Source organism: Propithecus coquereli, unplaced genomic scaffold, assembly GCF_000956105.1.
Source record: "Propithecus coquereli isolate 6110/MARCELLA unplaced genomic scaffold, Pcoq_1.0 Scaffold156, whole genome shotgun sequence".
NCBI classification, from domain to species: domain Eukaryota; kingdom Metazoa; phylum Chordata; class Mammalia; order Primates; family Indriidae; genus Propithecus; species Propithecus coquereli.
Window position 1 is genome coordinate 6,076,754 of NW_012140080.1, and position 16,087 is coordinate 6,092,840.

The 16,087-nt window shown below is 46.3% G+C and overlaps 1 protein-coding gene across 1 annotated transcript in view; it reads left to right on the top strand.

Moving 5' to 3' along the window:
* Positions 1-15,881, top strand: part of WIPF3 (WAS/WASL interacting protein family, member 3) — a 31,360-nt gene extending 15,479 nt beyond the window's left edge. Inside the window, exons 6-9 of the mRNA XM_012640678.1 lie at positions 1,760-1,909; positions 2,902-3,003; positions 13,793-13,869; positions 15,677-15,881. Of these exons, the coding sequence (XP_012496132.1) occupies positions 1,760-1,909; positions 2,902-3,003; positions 13,793-13,869; positions 15,677-15,700 (353 nt within the window). The 3' untranslated portion in view covers positions 15,701-15,881. The remainder of the gene's footprint in view (positions 1-1,759; positions 1,910-2,901; positions 3,004-13,792; positions 13,870-15,676) is intronic.
* Positions 15,882-16,087: the final 206 nt, after the last annotated feature.

The following is a 16,087-nucleotide window of genomic DNA, read 5'->3' on the forward strand; positions in this document are numbered from 1 at the left end:
TTTTTTATTTAATGTTATATTAAAAGAAATTTGTCAAATTGTTAAAATTTCTTTATAAGTATATTAATATGATCAGTATACCTCATGTTACCAGTGTTAGATATCTAAGTTGATTCCATTTTTTGTTATCATGAGTAATATTGCAAGAAATACTTTCATAGAAATTTCAGTCTACATTTTGGATTTTTTCTTAAATGGTAAGTTTCTTAAAGGGAATTCCTGGTACAGAGGGCAAAGATGTCTTTAAGAGCCTTGATCACAAGAGATAAAGTTTTAATCATTCTCCTTTCAACTGACTGGTTACCATGAGAGCCAGCATTTGTACTGGTGAGCCCCTTCTGATATTTCTCATTTTTAAATGTTCATGGGGTGGTGAAAAAAACAATGCTTTTGATTCAGAGGGCTCTGAGTGCAAATGTTGGGTTCCCCACCCACTCCTGTGGAACCTCATGCCAGTTAGGTTTTTTTTAATATTCATGATTTTTTTTTCATTTGCCAAGTGGGAATAATAATACCACCTGTCACGTAGGATTGTTAGGAATATTGAATGGGAAAATGTGCATAAAGGACTTGCACGTAACTGGGGCTCTAACAGGGTTATTGTCTTACCACGCAGAGAAGCTGTTTGTCCAAAAGAGGGTGAATTGCTCCCCTGTAGCCTGCTCATGGGAGCGAGGAGATTCCTAGTGGGTCCTTGTGCCCAGGAAAGGAGGAGCAGAAAGGGAGAGGAAGGAGCCTGGGAAGGAGAAAGGAAGATTAGCAGATGCCGAAGGGAAAGGAGGCACCAGGATGGCGGCTGGTGACCTAGAGCACCTGCGGCGGCCCAGGCGCCTTCACTGGCTCCAGAGCAGCAGCCGCAGGCCAGGAAGGGATGCTCGTCTGACCTCTTTTTTGGGGTCTTCAGATGTAAAGCTTGGTTTGTCCGTGTTCAAAATAAGGGTAGTTTCTGTTTCAGCCCACCTTGGTGGGAAGATCATAATTATGAACATCTTGGCGCAGATAATCGTGGTGTGACTGTCATCATTTCAAGAAGCAAAGTGATTTTTGCAATATCACTGAAGAAATAAGTGACAGTGGCATACCTGCACTAATATGCCAAGACGGCAGGTTATTGATTGCCAAATGAGCCATGTGGGAAATTACTGCAAGAGAGTGAGCCTCTCCCCAGTGTGATCAGGAGGGGCTTGAGGAAGTAGGTTGGATTGGAGTTGGGCCCTGTGAGCAAGTCGGGTTAGGCTGACTGGAAGGAGAAATGAGAGTTGCAATGCTGGATAACCAGTGTGAGCAGAGACACGGGCAGGAACGAGCCTGCCAGCTCCTCCTCCTGGCCTCCTTCTGGGCCTCAACCACAGATAGCCCTTCCCGTTCTCATAACTGCGTCACTCGCCTGCTTTGGGCCGTAGGGTCTGATGATGAGGACCATCACTGATGTTATCACAGAAGCTGATATTTATTGAGTACTTACTACATGCCACTCGACTCCAGTCAACTCATTTGACCTCTCAATAACCCTAGAAGGTGTGTGTCCTATTATTACTCCCATTTCACAGATGAGAGAACTGAGGCACAAAAAAGCTATGTTACTTATCCCAGTGAGAGAACTGCAATTCAATGCCAAGCAGGTTGGCTCCAAACTTTGCCCTTTTACTCACGATATCATAATACATCCCGAGATTCAAATACTTAACCTCTCACGTAAGGTTATAGCATCAACCATCCCCATTCCTGTATCTGAGTGCACCATCATCTTCTCTGTAAGGGACCAGTGGGGGAAAGCTAAATCCACCCCCTGCACCCCCGGCGAGATCGCCCACCACAGAGCTTTCGAGCAAGAGCCAGCAGGCCCCAGCCTGGACCCCGACACAGCAGCCCGGAGGGCAGCTACGAAACGGAAGCCTGCACATCATCGGTGAGTGCTGCTAGTGAGCACGTGCTTTCCCCTGGCCTCTGCAGAGAGTTTGCCGGCACAGAGCTGTCATTCCAGGGTGCGTGCTTCTCACTCCAGTGCCGAACAGCCCACGGCCTCTGTTACATAGGGCTTCTCTCAAGGCTTCTTGGGTAGTTCCAGGACCCACTTTCTAGCCTTCTGATTCAGATTAGAGAAAAGAAGAAAACCAGCATTTAAGCTCTGTGTGTGTGTGTGTGTGTGTGTGTGTGTCTGTCTGTCTGTCTGTCTTCATGGGGAAATCAGTGCATAAGCCTGAAAGACTAGACTGACTTGGATAAGGGTAAGGAATAGTTGGAAGGCTCATCAGACAGGGGACCATTAGAGCAAAAATACGGAAGTAGGAAGGAAGGTCACCTGCAGTCAGATGTGAGGCCACAGAATCTTTGGATCCCTTTCGTGTTCTGGGCTGGGGTCAGACACAAGGCCTAGATCACAAAGCAGGGACTCAGCCTATGAAAGGGCCACAAGACCCCTTCCCTCCTGCCAACAGGAGCTCAGGACAGAAGCCATTTGGTGTTGGGAGCCTAGGGCCCACAGGGGACATGGGCGGTGCTCCTCCCTCCAGCCAAGCTGAGGACTCTGTCCCCCTCTTCAGGTACTTCAGGCTGCTGGGACTTTGCTGGTCCCTTGTTAGTACCAGGGTCCCTACCTCTAACTCTGGACCCTGGAGAGCCCTGTGCCACTTCTGCCCCTGTGGCAGCTTCCTTATGGTGTTGGTTGGGGTGCATTGGGCTGGGTGATGGGGAGTGACTGTGGATTCCCCTTTCCTGCTTCCCCTGGTCCCAGCCAACCAGTAAAACAAGAGTGGATGGATGTCTTCAGGGAATGGCCTGCCGTGAAACTCCTTGCTCTGAGCAGGCAAACAGAATTCAGTGTATTCAGTCAGAGTAAACTGTGTGCTCTTGGGTCACAACGGCAACCTGAGTAAACCTTACCATTTCCCGTGTGTGCAGATGACTTTGAGTCCAAATTCACGTTCCATTCTGTGGAAGACTTCCCGCCTCCGGATGAGTATAAACCATGCCAGAAGATTTACCCCAGCAAGATCCCCAGAAGTAAGTACCACCGTGATAAGACCCCCAGATTAGGTGCTCAGTGTGCATTGATTGGTCACAGACTGTCTAAAGATGATGCCATTGTTTGGTTGTGCTACTACAAGAATATAGTGCTGTTCATACTTCTTAAAGTTTCAGAGTATTTATTTGCCCTGATACCTAAGGGTTCATTTAGAGGTTTTTCACAGAACACCAAGGTTAACTGTTTGGCATCAGATTTGGATGGCTAAATTTACCACTCATCCCTCTTCTCTCTGGAGCTTTTGCAAGGGAACTAAACACCCCCAAACAACAACGGAATGAGATACAGGAGCTTTGTATTAATAGCTGGGGAAGAACCTGAAATCTCCCAATCGAGAATACTTGTAAACCACGAAATGGAGAATGTCCTTGGATCAATGATTCTCAACCTTGGCTACACGTTAGAATGACTGAGGCGGCTTTTAAAAAGCCTGAAGGCCAGGCTAGGGTGGGATGCAGATGTCAGTGTTTCTGAAAGCTGCCAGGTGGTTCCAGCGTACAGCCCTGGCTGGGAATCACAGCCCAGGAGAGCTGCTGCCTCCTAATTTCATGGTGTGATCAGGCTCCAGGAGAGGCCTTACCTGGCTTACCTGTTCAGCCTCCAGAGTGGCAGAGGTGGCAGGCCTGTCTGCTAGTTAACAGGAGCTGGTTCCTGTCTGGTGCTGGGCCAGTCCACTTGGGCAGGAGCCAGTAAAAAGGGGACAGAGTCAATGATAGGGGGTGAGGGTCCCATGTGTTCCCACTCCGTAGCCTAACTATGGCCCCCCATCCCAGACATCTGTGGACCAGAGCAGAAAGTCATTAATGTCCAGGGTTAGCCCAAGACCAGGAATCGGGGACCATGCTCTTTGACCTTCTCCTTTCAGAGGGACCTTGGTGAAGTCCCTTATGCAGGACTCAGCTTCCCGCAGAGCAGAGGGAACGAAGCCTGCTCTCTGCTCAGGTAGGGTCCTCCCGGGTCGGCCTGGGCCAGTCTTTCCCTGCCGGCCTGTGGGACTGCACATTTAGAGAGATGTGACCTTGTGTGCTCTGTTAATAATATGTGACTGCCGCTGCTCTGGATTGAGAAGGAGACAGAGGGAGCAGTACAAAGGAGGACGGAAGGAAATCCAGCCACTTGGGGTTTAAATAGCCTGTGAAGACATAGCCCTGGAAGAAGACAGTCCCACTCAATTCAACAAATGTGCACGAACTGCCTGTCATGTGAGCACCGTGAGCCCTGTGAGCACCAGAGGCTGCAAAGTGTAAAAAGCAGGGTCCCCCATACCAAGCACCCAGCGCACACACTCCTGAGAGGGATGCGAGAGAAGCGAGCTGCGATGCGGTGGGAGCGTCCTGATCAATGAGTGCTGAGAGTGCTGGGGGCACTGCGGTGGGCGTGCGGTGGGCGATGGGGGCCACATTGCCACGGTGGTGGGGAGGCATGCGGGCTGAGGACAGGACGAACCCAGGAGACAGCACGATGGTCCCACTGGTGCCTCGGAGCACGAGGTGCCTGGCTGGGTAAGAGTCTGCCAGAGGCTGTAGGTTGGGGGGATGTTAATATAAAACGCCCCTTTCTCTTGTGAAATAGTCACAGGAGTTAGACTGAGGGGTTCAGCAAGAGCGGATTTCCTATTATTATACCCCGGAATTAGGCGCACTTAATCCTTCAGGCAAGGTGACGCACGAATGAGGAAACGGAGGCTGGCCTCCCCTGCAGTCCCAGAGCCGGCCTCACAGGACTTCCCACGTGGCAGGGAGAGCAGAGCAGGGGGCCCCTCCATCAACAGGCGGCCAGGTGTCAGCACGGGCCCTGCAGGACCAGGCTGCACGTGGCCGGTTCCCTCTGAGTAGGGAACACCTCCCTGGGGAGGTGCCTACACACGAACACACGGGGACAAGGACGTAAGTGTGCCTCCTAACGGGAAGGATGCTCTGTCCCTTCTGAGGCATGGAACCTGTACGCAGGGGAAGAACTGTCAGTGAGAACATGAAATGCCAGTTCCATGATGGAGACTGCTGTGGATGCCCTCGTGTGTGCCCGGCACTGTTCTAGGTGCTTGACATGCCTTGTCATTCGTCCTTAATGCAGAGAGTTTACGGACAGGGAAAAGAAGATTCTTAAAAGTCTCTTTCCGCTATTCAGCCTTTCTCAGTAATGCGCTGTGGGGTCCTTTAACCTTCAGATTCAGTAGATTCTAATCTACAGGTAGCTGCGTTTTGAGCCCCTGGTGCCAGTCATCCCTGAGAACGGAAGAAAAGCTAGACCCCTGCACCCCACCACCCCACATAGCTTGCCAAAGATAATCTCCTGATGTTTAGGAAGGAGCAGTAAAAAAATAATCATCATAAACTATTAAATGAACTGACATTGTACAACCTAGAAAGGGCAATTGCAATTTCAAAATGAAGATGCTGTTCTAAGGTTGATGTGGCATCAGTGGACATGAAATACTTCAGCAGCCTCCTAGAAAAATTCAGTGAGCATGTGCCGGCCATCCCTGTGAGCCCTAGAGCAGAACCTTGGTAACTATGTGAGTGTGGGTCCAATACAGGTTCTGCCTGTCTGATTGCATCTCTCCTTAGCAGTTTTCCTCTTTGCTCACTATCGACCTGGTTCCCCAAGGTTAGGGTTCTTCTCTGTCTGGAGACAGTGTCGGTTCCGGCAGATGTGTGTTCTCACGCCCTGAGTAGCAGTGCTCTCTCCTTCGACACACACACAGCACACGAGTACCCTGCTGCATAGCTATTCCATTAGCCATCATTGCTGTCTCCACTCCGCAGCTATTAGCTATTTTCTTTCATTGGTAGGATGATTTTGTCTAGTTTTTACAAATGTTTTTAAATGCATTACGTTCCTAAGTAAGTTCAACACAGAATTACCATATGACCCATCAACTTCACTCCTGAAACACTAGTTGAAAACTAGTGTTCAAACAGAAACTTTCACACAGGATGTTCACAGCAGCACTATTCACAATAGCCAGAAGGCGGAAACCCTGGGGAGTGGATAAACAAAACGGGAGAGAGCCTTACGATGGAACATGATTGGACGAGAGAAAGGAATGGAGTACTGAGACCTGCAACAACGTGGATGAAGCTTGACAACGTTAAGTGGAAGAAGCCAGACACAAAAGACCACATACTGTACGATTCCATTTATATGAAGTGTCCAAAATAGGCAAATCCATAGAGACAGAAAGTAGAGTGGTGGTTTCCGGGGATGCGGGGGAGGAGGGAATAGTGAGCGACTGCTGATGGGTACGAGATTCTGTTTGGAGTGGTGGATGTTTTGGATCTAGAGAGAAGTGATGTTTACATAACATTGTGGATGTAGTAAATGTCACTAATGGTAAATTTTATGTCATGTGTATTTTACCACAATAAAAAGAAGCTGAAAAGAAACCCTATCAGAAGGAACCTTTGGGAAAAATGCATAGGCCACACATATTTATAAACATATGATGGTACAAAGAGTGAAGGCAGCATCCTATTAACAGGCACACTTTGAGGCCCTTACCCAACTGGAGAGATTTAGATAAACAATTCCTCACATGCCCTCAAGAAGTTCACATGGGAGGGGGCCTGTAATCCTAGCACTCTGGGAGGTGGGAGGATTGCTTGAGCTCAGGAGTTCTAGACCAGTCTGAGCAAGAGCGAGACCCCGTCTCTACTAAAAATAGAAAAAATTAGCCGGGCATGGTGGTGCGTGCCTGTAGTCCCAGCTACTCGGGGAGGCTGAGGCAGGAGGATCGCTTGAGCCCAGGAGTTTGAGGTTGCTGTGAGCTAGGCTGACACCACGGCACTCCTCTAGCCCAGGCAACAAAGCGAGACTCTGTCTCAAAAAGAAAAAAGAGAAATAAAGAAATTCACATCATGGTGGAGGAAGCGGGGCAGACAGATACCCAAGCATGCGATTTCATTCTGGTGTTCCCAGCAAAACCATCTCCGTCACAGCCAGTTCAGCAGGAAAGTGGCCAAACTCAAACATGATTGTGTTTGCATCCCAAGTCCTAAAGAACTCCCCACTGCCCTCTTCCCCCAGCCCCTGGCAACACCCTTCTGCTTTCTGTCTCTGTGAATCTGACTACTCTAGGCACCTCGTATGAGTGGAATTATACAGTATTTGCCTTTTTGAGACTGGCTTATTTTACTTAGGTTATGTCCTCAAGGTTCATCCATGTTGTCACATGTGTCAGAATTTCTTTCCTTTTTAAGGCTGAATAATATTCCGTTCTACGGATATACCACATTTTGTTATCCGTTAATCCACTGATGGACACCTGGGCTGCTTCCACCTCTTAACTATTGTGAGTGATGCAGCTATGAACATGATGTACAAATAGCCATTCAAGTCCTTGTTTCCAATACTCAGAAATAGACTTGCTGGATCATATGGTAATTCTATTTTGATTTTTTTGAGGAAACTCCATACGGTTTTCCATAGCTGCTGCACTTTTTACATTTCTGCTAACAGTGTGCATGGGTTTCAGTTTTTCCACGTCCTCTCCAATATTTGTTATTTTTTATTTTATCTTACCTTATTTTTATTTTATAGTAGCCATTCTTGGACATGAGGTGGTATCATTTGGTGATCCTAGTCCTACTTTAAAATAGTTACTTTGCACTTACAGTAAAACTAGCCGCCATTATTTCCGTTAGCAGTGAAACTTCTTCACCAGGCACTGCAATAACTTTAACAGTATTGGGTAGTTTGTGTCATAAAAATCAAAGGATTAGATGTCCCAAGACTGAGAGAACCTGCAGACAAAACACACTGCCAGCAGGAGAGTATTTATTTCCGCCTTTGCGGAGGGCGGTGGGAGGCTGAGCACCTCTGCCCCTGCGAGCCTGATTATGAGCACTGACCACACCCCTCCTAAGCTGTCTCCCAGCATCCCACTCTTTCACCACGACTGCTGTCTTCCCAGGACACTCCTTAGTTTCTCTGAACCTGTGAAGGTGCTGTCGCGTATAAACTGCCTCCCTCCGCCTGCTGTGGTTCCTGCGCCGTTTCTCTGCTCGTCTTTCAGCCAGTACTGCCTCTGCTTCCTCTCATCATGTTCTCTCCGGAGCTGCGCCCTCCCAGGCCTTCTCCCCTCCAAGGCATGGCAAGAGCTCTTGCCAAGGCCACCAGTGCACCCCCACGCTGCCAAATCCAGTGGGCAGAGGCGTTAGCCGCAGCGCATCACCCCCTCCTTCTCAACCACTGCTTCACTTAGCGTTTCCAGCAGCCCACTCTCTCCCTTCTCCTTCCCCTGCACACTGACTGCTCCTCCTTTTTTTGTTGTTAAACCAAAAACTTCAGAGTTGTCTTTGACTTCTCTCTTCTCCCAAATCTAAGTTATCAGTAAGCTCTGGGGTGTCTCTCTTTGAAAGATGTCCAGAATCTGATCTCTCTGACCTCCTGTGCTACTCCCACCCTGGCCCAAGCCACTGTGGATTTCCCACTCAAATTGCTGCCATAACCTGCTAACAGGCTTCCTGCTTCACGCTGCAGCCCAAGTGGCTTGTCCACCACCCAGGCCCAGCCATGCTGCCCTCTGTTCCAAACCCTTCAGTGCCTTCCCTTCTTGCTCCAAGTCAATTGGAAATTTCCATCATGACTCAAGACCTACATGAACTACCCCCATCCCCTTCCACCACTCTTCCTCTCATCTCATTTGGCTCCAACAACACCTGCAAGTTCTAGAACATTCCAAGCACACTCCTGCCTCTGGACTCTTTGCATTTGCTGTTTCTTCTGTATGAGACACTTTCCCAGATATCCATGTGACTCACTCCCTACTTCCTCTGGATCTTTGATCAGATGGTACCTGTCTTAGCTCAGGCTGCCATAACAAAGTGCCATAGCCTGAGTGGCTTAAACAATAGAAATTTATTTTCTCATGGTTTTGGAGGCTGGGAAATCCAAGATCAAGGTGCCAGGCAGTTCTGTTTCTGGGAGGGGCTCATTTCCTGGCTTGCAGAGGGCCGCCTTCTCACCGTGTGCTCACAGGGTGAAGAGAGAGAAAACAAGCTCTCCAGTGTCACGGTTTATAAGGGCACTAATCTCATCACGAGGGCCCCACCCTGATGACCTCATCTAAACCTAATTATCCCCTAAAAGCCATATCTCCAAATACCCTCACAGTGAGCATTAAAGCCTCCAACATCCGAATTTGGGGGGGACGCAATTCAGAGTGTAGCAATACCTTACCAGAGAGGTCTTTCCTGACCACCCTTCATAAAATAGTTTTCTCTGCCCTGTCACTTTTATTCTCATCACACTGTTTTCTAATTGTCTCCAAAGTATTTATCACTTCTTGACTTTATTTGCCTGGCCCTTGTCTGTCTCCCCAGTACAGTGGAAGGCCCTAAATGTCAGGGACTCCTTCAGTTTTCATTCACTGGCTAATCTCCAGCTCCCGAATGGAGCAAGGCATGCGGACACTCCATAAATGCTTGTCGAATTAATAAATAAAAATTTTTCCTCATACATTCATTGCTAAACCATTTATACAGTGAAAAATTTGAAAATAGCACAAACTCCAACAATGGTGTTAAGTAAATGAAGGCAGAGCCACACAGTGGAATACTCTGCGACCATTAAAACAGTGCTGTCAAATATTTAGTGACATGGGGAAATGTTTACACTAACTTGTTAAGTAAAAGCAATACCAAAAAAAGTATACAAAAAAGTACATAAAACCCAAGTTTTTTAAAAAAATAAATTAATTTGTATATCTATGTAAAAAAGGAGAATTTGATAAAATAGAAGAGACTAGAAATATGTGTACCAAAATGTTAAAAGTGGTTATCACTCAGTGGTTGACTGCTGGGTGATTTTCATTTTCTTCTTTGCTAATTTGTCCAAGTTTTTATAATAAGTGGGTATTGTTTTTAATAATCATTAAAACTAATTTTGGATCACAAGTTATGGAGAGAGGAATATAATTAGCCCAGCCCAGATCTGAGCACCTGTGGAGAGGGCGGTGAGGCCCTGGGATTTGCAGGGTGACTCTCTCAGGGATTGGGTGGGCTCAGTTCTCTACAGAGGGGTACGGGTGAGGAAGGAGTCGTGGGTGGCTCACATACCAGCTACCACAGCAACAGTGGGGAATGAGGGAAAAGACGTGCAATTTCTAAGGTGTAGATCTGGCAGGTACTAGAATTATCATTTCCAATGAAACTTGCCCTACCCTTCACTTAGAGATTGTAAGAAGTCTCCAGTGTAAGCACAGGAAAGGCTCTTTGAGGTTGTCCAGCCCAGGTCCTTCAAATACAGCCGAAGAAACCAAAGTAGAAGTAAAGCGACCTGCCCCTGTTCTCAGCTGTGGCAAAGAGGAGCCAGAGCCAGGCTCTCTGCTCCCAGCCCAGTGCTCCCACCACGTCACCTGCCTCTTCACTCTCATGCCAGGATGGAGCGCAGCTTGGACAGGCTGTTTCGGGCCAGAGCCGACAGCTCTGCTTCTCACAGGAGCCCATCTTTTCCGAAAGCCGCCTTCCTGGCTCACAGGAACCACACCCAGGGCTGGTAGGCATCCTACCCAGGCTCTCACAGAGACCCTGCTCCCACGGGCAGCCAGGCTTGTAAATCCTTTGGGACATTCTCCAAGTCCTGCAGTGTTCATCCTCTTGTTGCTTGGCTACAAAATGGATTTTTGTTTTCTGACATGAAAATCTCTCTGTGCCTGGAAAAAACAGATACAGGGCTGGCTTGATTTACAAATGACAAAATATAAGGCTGGAAGCCAGCTTGGCCCCCCGGCTTCTGCTCTTTCAGCCCAAGCACTTTTCTTCTTTAAGTCCCTCAGTGTAGAGAATCTTTCATAGCAGGCTGCTCTGTACCAAGTGGCTCAACCAGTTTTGTAGCCGCAACTATTTTAATGGGAGGGAAGAGGGGCCATCTGTTTACAGGAGACAGCAACAACGTTCACTCATTCTGCTTTGGAGGAGCAGTAGGTGCTTGAGGTTGGGGAGAGAAGTAAACACTATTTCTTACTAGGAGTTACAGTGCCACAAATTTGGAAGCCGCTGTTTTGGTGACTCTGGAACACCCTTCTGTGGGATAGCAGCCCGTGTGTGAAGGGCTGCTTCAGCAGAATGGCTCTACTTTTTGAGTTCTAAGAGATTCTAGTGGCATCTCACAAGGGAAAATCCCTCTAAGGAGATATTTGGATTAAAAGTACTCTAAATAACCGTGGCTAAGTCCTGGCCACTCACTTCCAGTAGGAGTGAATTTTTATATATATATATATATAATAAGACACAGAGTTTGCCTTTCTGTTTTATGAAGAAATTGATTCTCCTTTAACCTCTCTGCTATTGTTCATATTTATGAGAACTGGTGGGAACTGTTTACCTATGGTGAAGCCTGTTTTATTGCCCAGTGGTTCCCAAACAGGGATGATTTTGCCCCCCAGGGGACATTTGGCAATGTCTGGAGTCATTTTTTGATTGTTACAAGTGGGTGTGGACATGCTACCGGCATCTAGAGGGTAGAGGTCAGGGATGCTGTTAAACATTCTGCAACACACAGGACAGCCCCCAAATGAAGAATTATTCAGTCCAAAATGTTAATAAAGCCAAGGTTGCAAAACTCTTGCCTAGAAGGTTTTTCTGTAGAAGACAGGAGTTTCTTAAATCTAAGAACAGTAATTTCCAAGGTTATCTTCTCATATGAAATTAGATCAGGGTTGTATATCAATGTCTTTTTACTTTTTACGCAGTTAATAAACTGGCTAAAAATCTGGCACTGCCTCTGTCTTTTGGTCCAAGATATCTTTATTCTAGAACAAGTGCACTCACTAATTTAAAAAATTTTTTAATGAAAATGACAGTGTCCATTTGATTAATGTTTTGAAAGTTTCAGATACTCTTCTACATGATAGTTTGTTTAAAAACATGTACCTTATCTTAAAAGATGTTTATGATGACTTACATATGTTCATTGAAGAAAATTTGAAAAGTGTTTTTTTAAAATGGTAATTCTGCTACCCAGGAGGAAACATTTTAGTATATTATTTATGGGTTCTTTGATGAATTTTAAAAATAGTTGAGGTCATTCTATTTATGCAATTTCATCTTCCCGAAAGGAGTCTTTGTAAACGTTCAAACAGTTGCTTAGTGTGCCATCATACGATGCTGAACCCTGTATTAACTAAAAACTTTAGTTGAACATAGGTTATCTGTTTTGCATTGTTTTAAATTTTCTGTGGTGAACATTTATGCTTTTCATATTGCTATTTAAGTAGCACAGCAACTTGGATTCTTCTGGGGACTTTGAGACATAGTTATTTAATGCCTTGTTCAGGACAGAAACAGAAAAGTCTCGTACCAAACACAGCAGAGGAGATCCCAGGAGACACCATTCAGCTGGAACACCTGGGAATGTAGATTTAAAACTTGGGTAGACCAACCAAACCATATATCTGTATATATGCAAATATGTGTAAGTAAATGGGAAAAAGAAAAAAAAATCTGGAGGGATAAACACTAAACTTTTAGCCGTGGTGATTCGGGATAGAAAATTGAGATTAGGGAAGGGACAGGCGGAGGGAACTTGGGGTTTTTTTTCATTATCTTCTTCTGTATTCTTTGAATTCTTAACTGAGAATATATTCATATGCATTATAAGTTGTATAATATTTAAACATAATGTATTTTAGAGAATTATTTGGATCTTCATGAAACATAAGTCCTGTTTATATCAGCAGTTACTTTTACTTTTCTAACCAACTTTTTTTTTTTTTAGAAAAGCTATTTTATTTGGGGTGTGAAGGGTAGAAACAGAAACCGCAGGAGGGAGGGCAAAGGTGGAAAATCTTCACCCCCGGAGAGGGGCACTGTGTCGTGCTCTGCTTCCAGGCCATCTTTGTGCTCACCCCTGGCTTGGCACAAGCTGGCCTCAGGATCATCATGTGGTGAGCTGGAGCCTGTCTCCCCAAATCCCTGGAAAACATATCTGTGACACTCTCTGGATCCCCAGGTACAGGGAACACAGCAGAGCACATGGCCACACCCTAAACCAGCGGGTGTCTCTGGACAAGTTATGTAACAGCAGAGCCTTAGTGTCCTCACCTGAGGACAACGACGGTGCCCACCTCACAGGGCTGTGATGAGGCTCAAAGAAGAAAACACATGTAAAGTTTTGGCACAGTACCTGGCAACGACTAAATGTGCAATATGTAGTGGTTTTTTTGTTTTGAGACAGAGTCTCACTCTGTTGCCCGGGCTAGAGAGCCATGGCGTCAGCCTAGCTCACAGCAACCTCAAACTCCTGGGCTCAAGCGATCCTTCTGCCTCAGCCTCCTGAGTAGCTGGGACTACAGGCACGTGCCACCATGCCCGGCTAATTTTTTTAATATATATTTTTAGTTGTCCAGCTAATTTCTTTCTATTTTTTTAGTAGAGACGGGGTCTTGCTCTTGCTTAGGCTGGTTTCGAACTCCTGAGCTCAAACTCTAACCAACTTTTTAATCATCCCTCAGCAGACCTGGAGATGGTGGTATGTTTTGAGTAAATAACCCCTTAACACGCATGCAGATGCTAGGCCTTAGTAAGTTGTTCTCCTCACAGTGCATTAGACCTGACTCCTCACCATCCACGGTCTGTGACATAGAAGACAGGGGGTGGAAACACGCAGTCTAGGGCCAGGAGCCCGGAGGTTTCAGGTGGATGGGCTCACGTTACCTTTCGTTCCTTTGCCGTTGCTTTAAGTGCTGGTTTAACGAAAGTTTCTCTGTGAAGCGTGCACAGCCAGTCCCTGGGCTCATAGATGGTGAAATGGTTCTTGTTTTTTCAGGCCGTACACCTGGTCCCTGGCTCCAGGCCGAGGCAGCCACGCAGAGCTCTGATGACATCAAAGGCAGAAATTCTCAGGTAACACATCCCTCTGGAGTCTGAATGCAAAACCAGGAATTCTCCTCAGGGAGCACAGAAATGCCGAGGGTGTGCTCTCTCCTTAACAGCTTAACCTTCTTCCTCAGACTGCTTTTCCTCAGGGAAAGCCATTTGGTGTGCCTTTGTTTCAAGCCGGAACGAAACACTCATAATGTCAAAATCGTGAAGTATGAATGGGGGCTTCCCTGGAATGACCGCCACATATAGAAGCGAATTTAGCAACTCAGAAGCCCTTTGGAGTCTTTCTGCAGCAATCATCCCTGTCACCCCCAGTCTGCCCTGCTTAGGAAGGCTTGCAAGAAAAACTCACAACATCTATAAAACATAATTCGCTGTTCTCGCTCATAAATAGAATACATGGTTTCTTTCAGCAGTCTTGGAGTTTTTTCCCCCATCTATATTATTATAATTGATTTTGACCAAATTTAGTCACAGTTCAAGTCCTGGTGGCTACAAGAAATTGACAGAGCTAGAAGGGAAGCCAGACAGGTGCAGTGCGATAAGACGTTCTTTGAAGAAACACCCTTCATCTCACCCAGGGCAACTCGGACAGACGTGTTTCCTGACCCAGGCAGAGATGACATCTCCCACTGCGTGTGATAAGATCTCATCTTTAAAAGTCCTTTGTTTTCTTTGAAATCATAGTCAGTCCTGCACTGGCCACCTCCTGTTTCAGATTTCTATGTGACAGACAAAGGTGCAAAAAAAAAATTGGAGGAAAAAAATTGTTGCTAGGCATTCACTTTACAAGATTATAGCTGATTTTTACTTTCTTATTTGTGTGTTTCTGCAATTTCCAAATTTTCTACAATGAATATATTACTCCTGCAATCAGAAAAATATGGTAGTAATCATAATCATAGTCCCCTATATTTTACCTGGCTCTTTACATTTTTGGGCTAGCTTGCATATGTTCTCATTTGACCCTTTTAATAACCCTGTGATGGAAGCTGGAGAGATACCTTTATAAAGCCATTTTTGAAGAAAAGAAAACCACTCCAGAAGGTTGAAGAGAACTTGCCCAATGTCACAATGCCCAGACATTCTGATCTCTCGTCCAGAGTTCCTTCCCCTGTACTTCACTGCTTTTCCTGGCATGTCAGTCTCCAGGGACGAGAGTCTTCCTCATCGTCAATGTGGCAACACTGTGTCCCCAGCCTCATGGCAGGCACACACCGAAATCACCTGAGACTGGTGGTTTTGATCTCTGTCCATAACAGTGTGGTCAGGGAAGGACTGCGAGGTCTCCTCTGGGCATTCCACATTAAAGAAGATCTTCTTTATGTCTCGCTGGATACATCTTAATTCATTTTCACTGCAGTGAAACACAGAGCAATCACTCAGAGAAATCACTGAGTTCTAGACATTGCAAATAGTAACCTCAGGCATGCTTTCTCCTTTTGTGGATATAGTGATCAGTGTGTGTGTGGGAGCCCCGGACTGGAAGGCTTGGGTTCCTTTCTCTCTTTTTCATTGCCTTGACTCTGGATCTTCAGCAAATTCTTTGAAGCAAATTGCTATCAAGTGAATTGCTGATACTTGGCCCTATAAATGTTTATCAGACAGCCTCAGGTCCTCACATACCATCAACTACATATCCCATTGCATCCCTTTTCTACCACGACCCCTTGAGAAAAATCAGCTCCTTGCATATGTGTCTCCCTTACCTTGGCAGCCTTGCATGAACGAGGAGAAGCTGCAGTGCAGCCCTGGGTGGCAGGCGGGGATCTTTTGTGTGCAAGAGTCTTCTAACCCCACCCCGTAATGTTCTGTCCTGTTTCCACAGTTATCTTTGAAGACTCTCCGGTGAGAAGACAGATGAAGCCAAGGTCCTGGGTTCCAGATGGCAGGACGGGCACCCCCAGGAGAACATGTCAGATGCCTCCACCATGCTCCAGCTGTAATTCAGTTGACATACAGGCTCTGAATAGAGCATTCATTTATTGTAAATACGTGGTTTGCACGGGCTTCAAAGCAGTATTTTAGTCGACTTTTATTTGAGTAATATTTTTAAAAACACCCACCATTTTTTACATCTTGGCACTCGTATGTCAGTACAGATAGAAGCCTGTCCCTCCCCCCACAGGCCCATTCCATGACTGTGAATATGCTTGCGGGCTGGCCCCTTCTAGATTCTGAACCGTTTTTAGAGCATCCTTAGTTTGCAGGAGTCCCAAAGTCTGAAGTATCCACACGG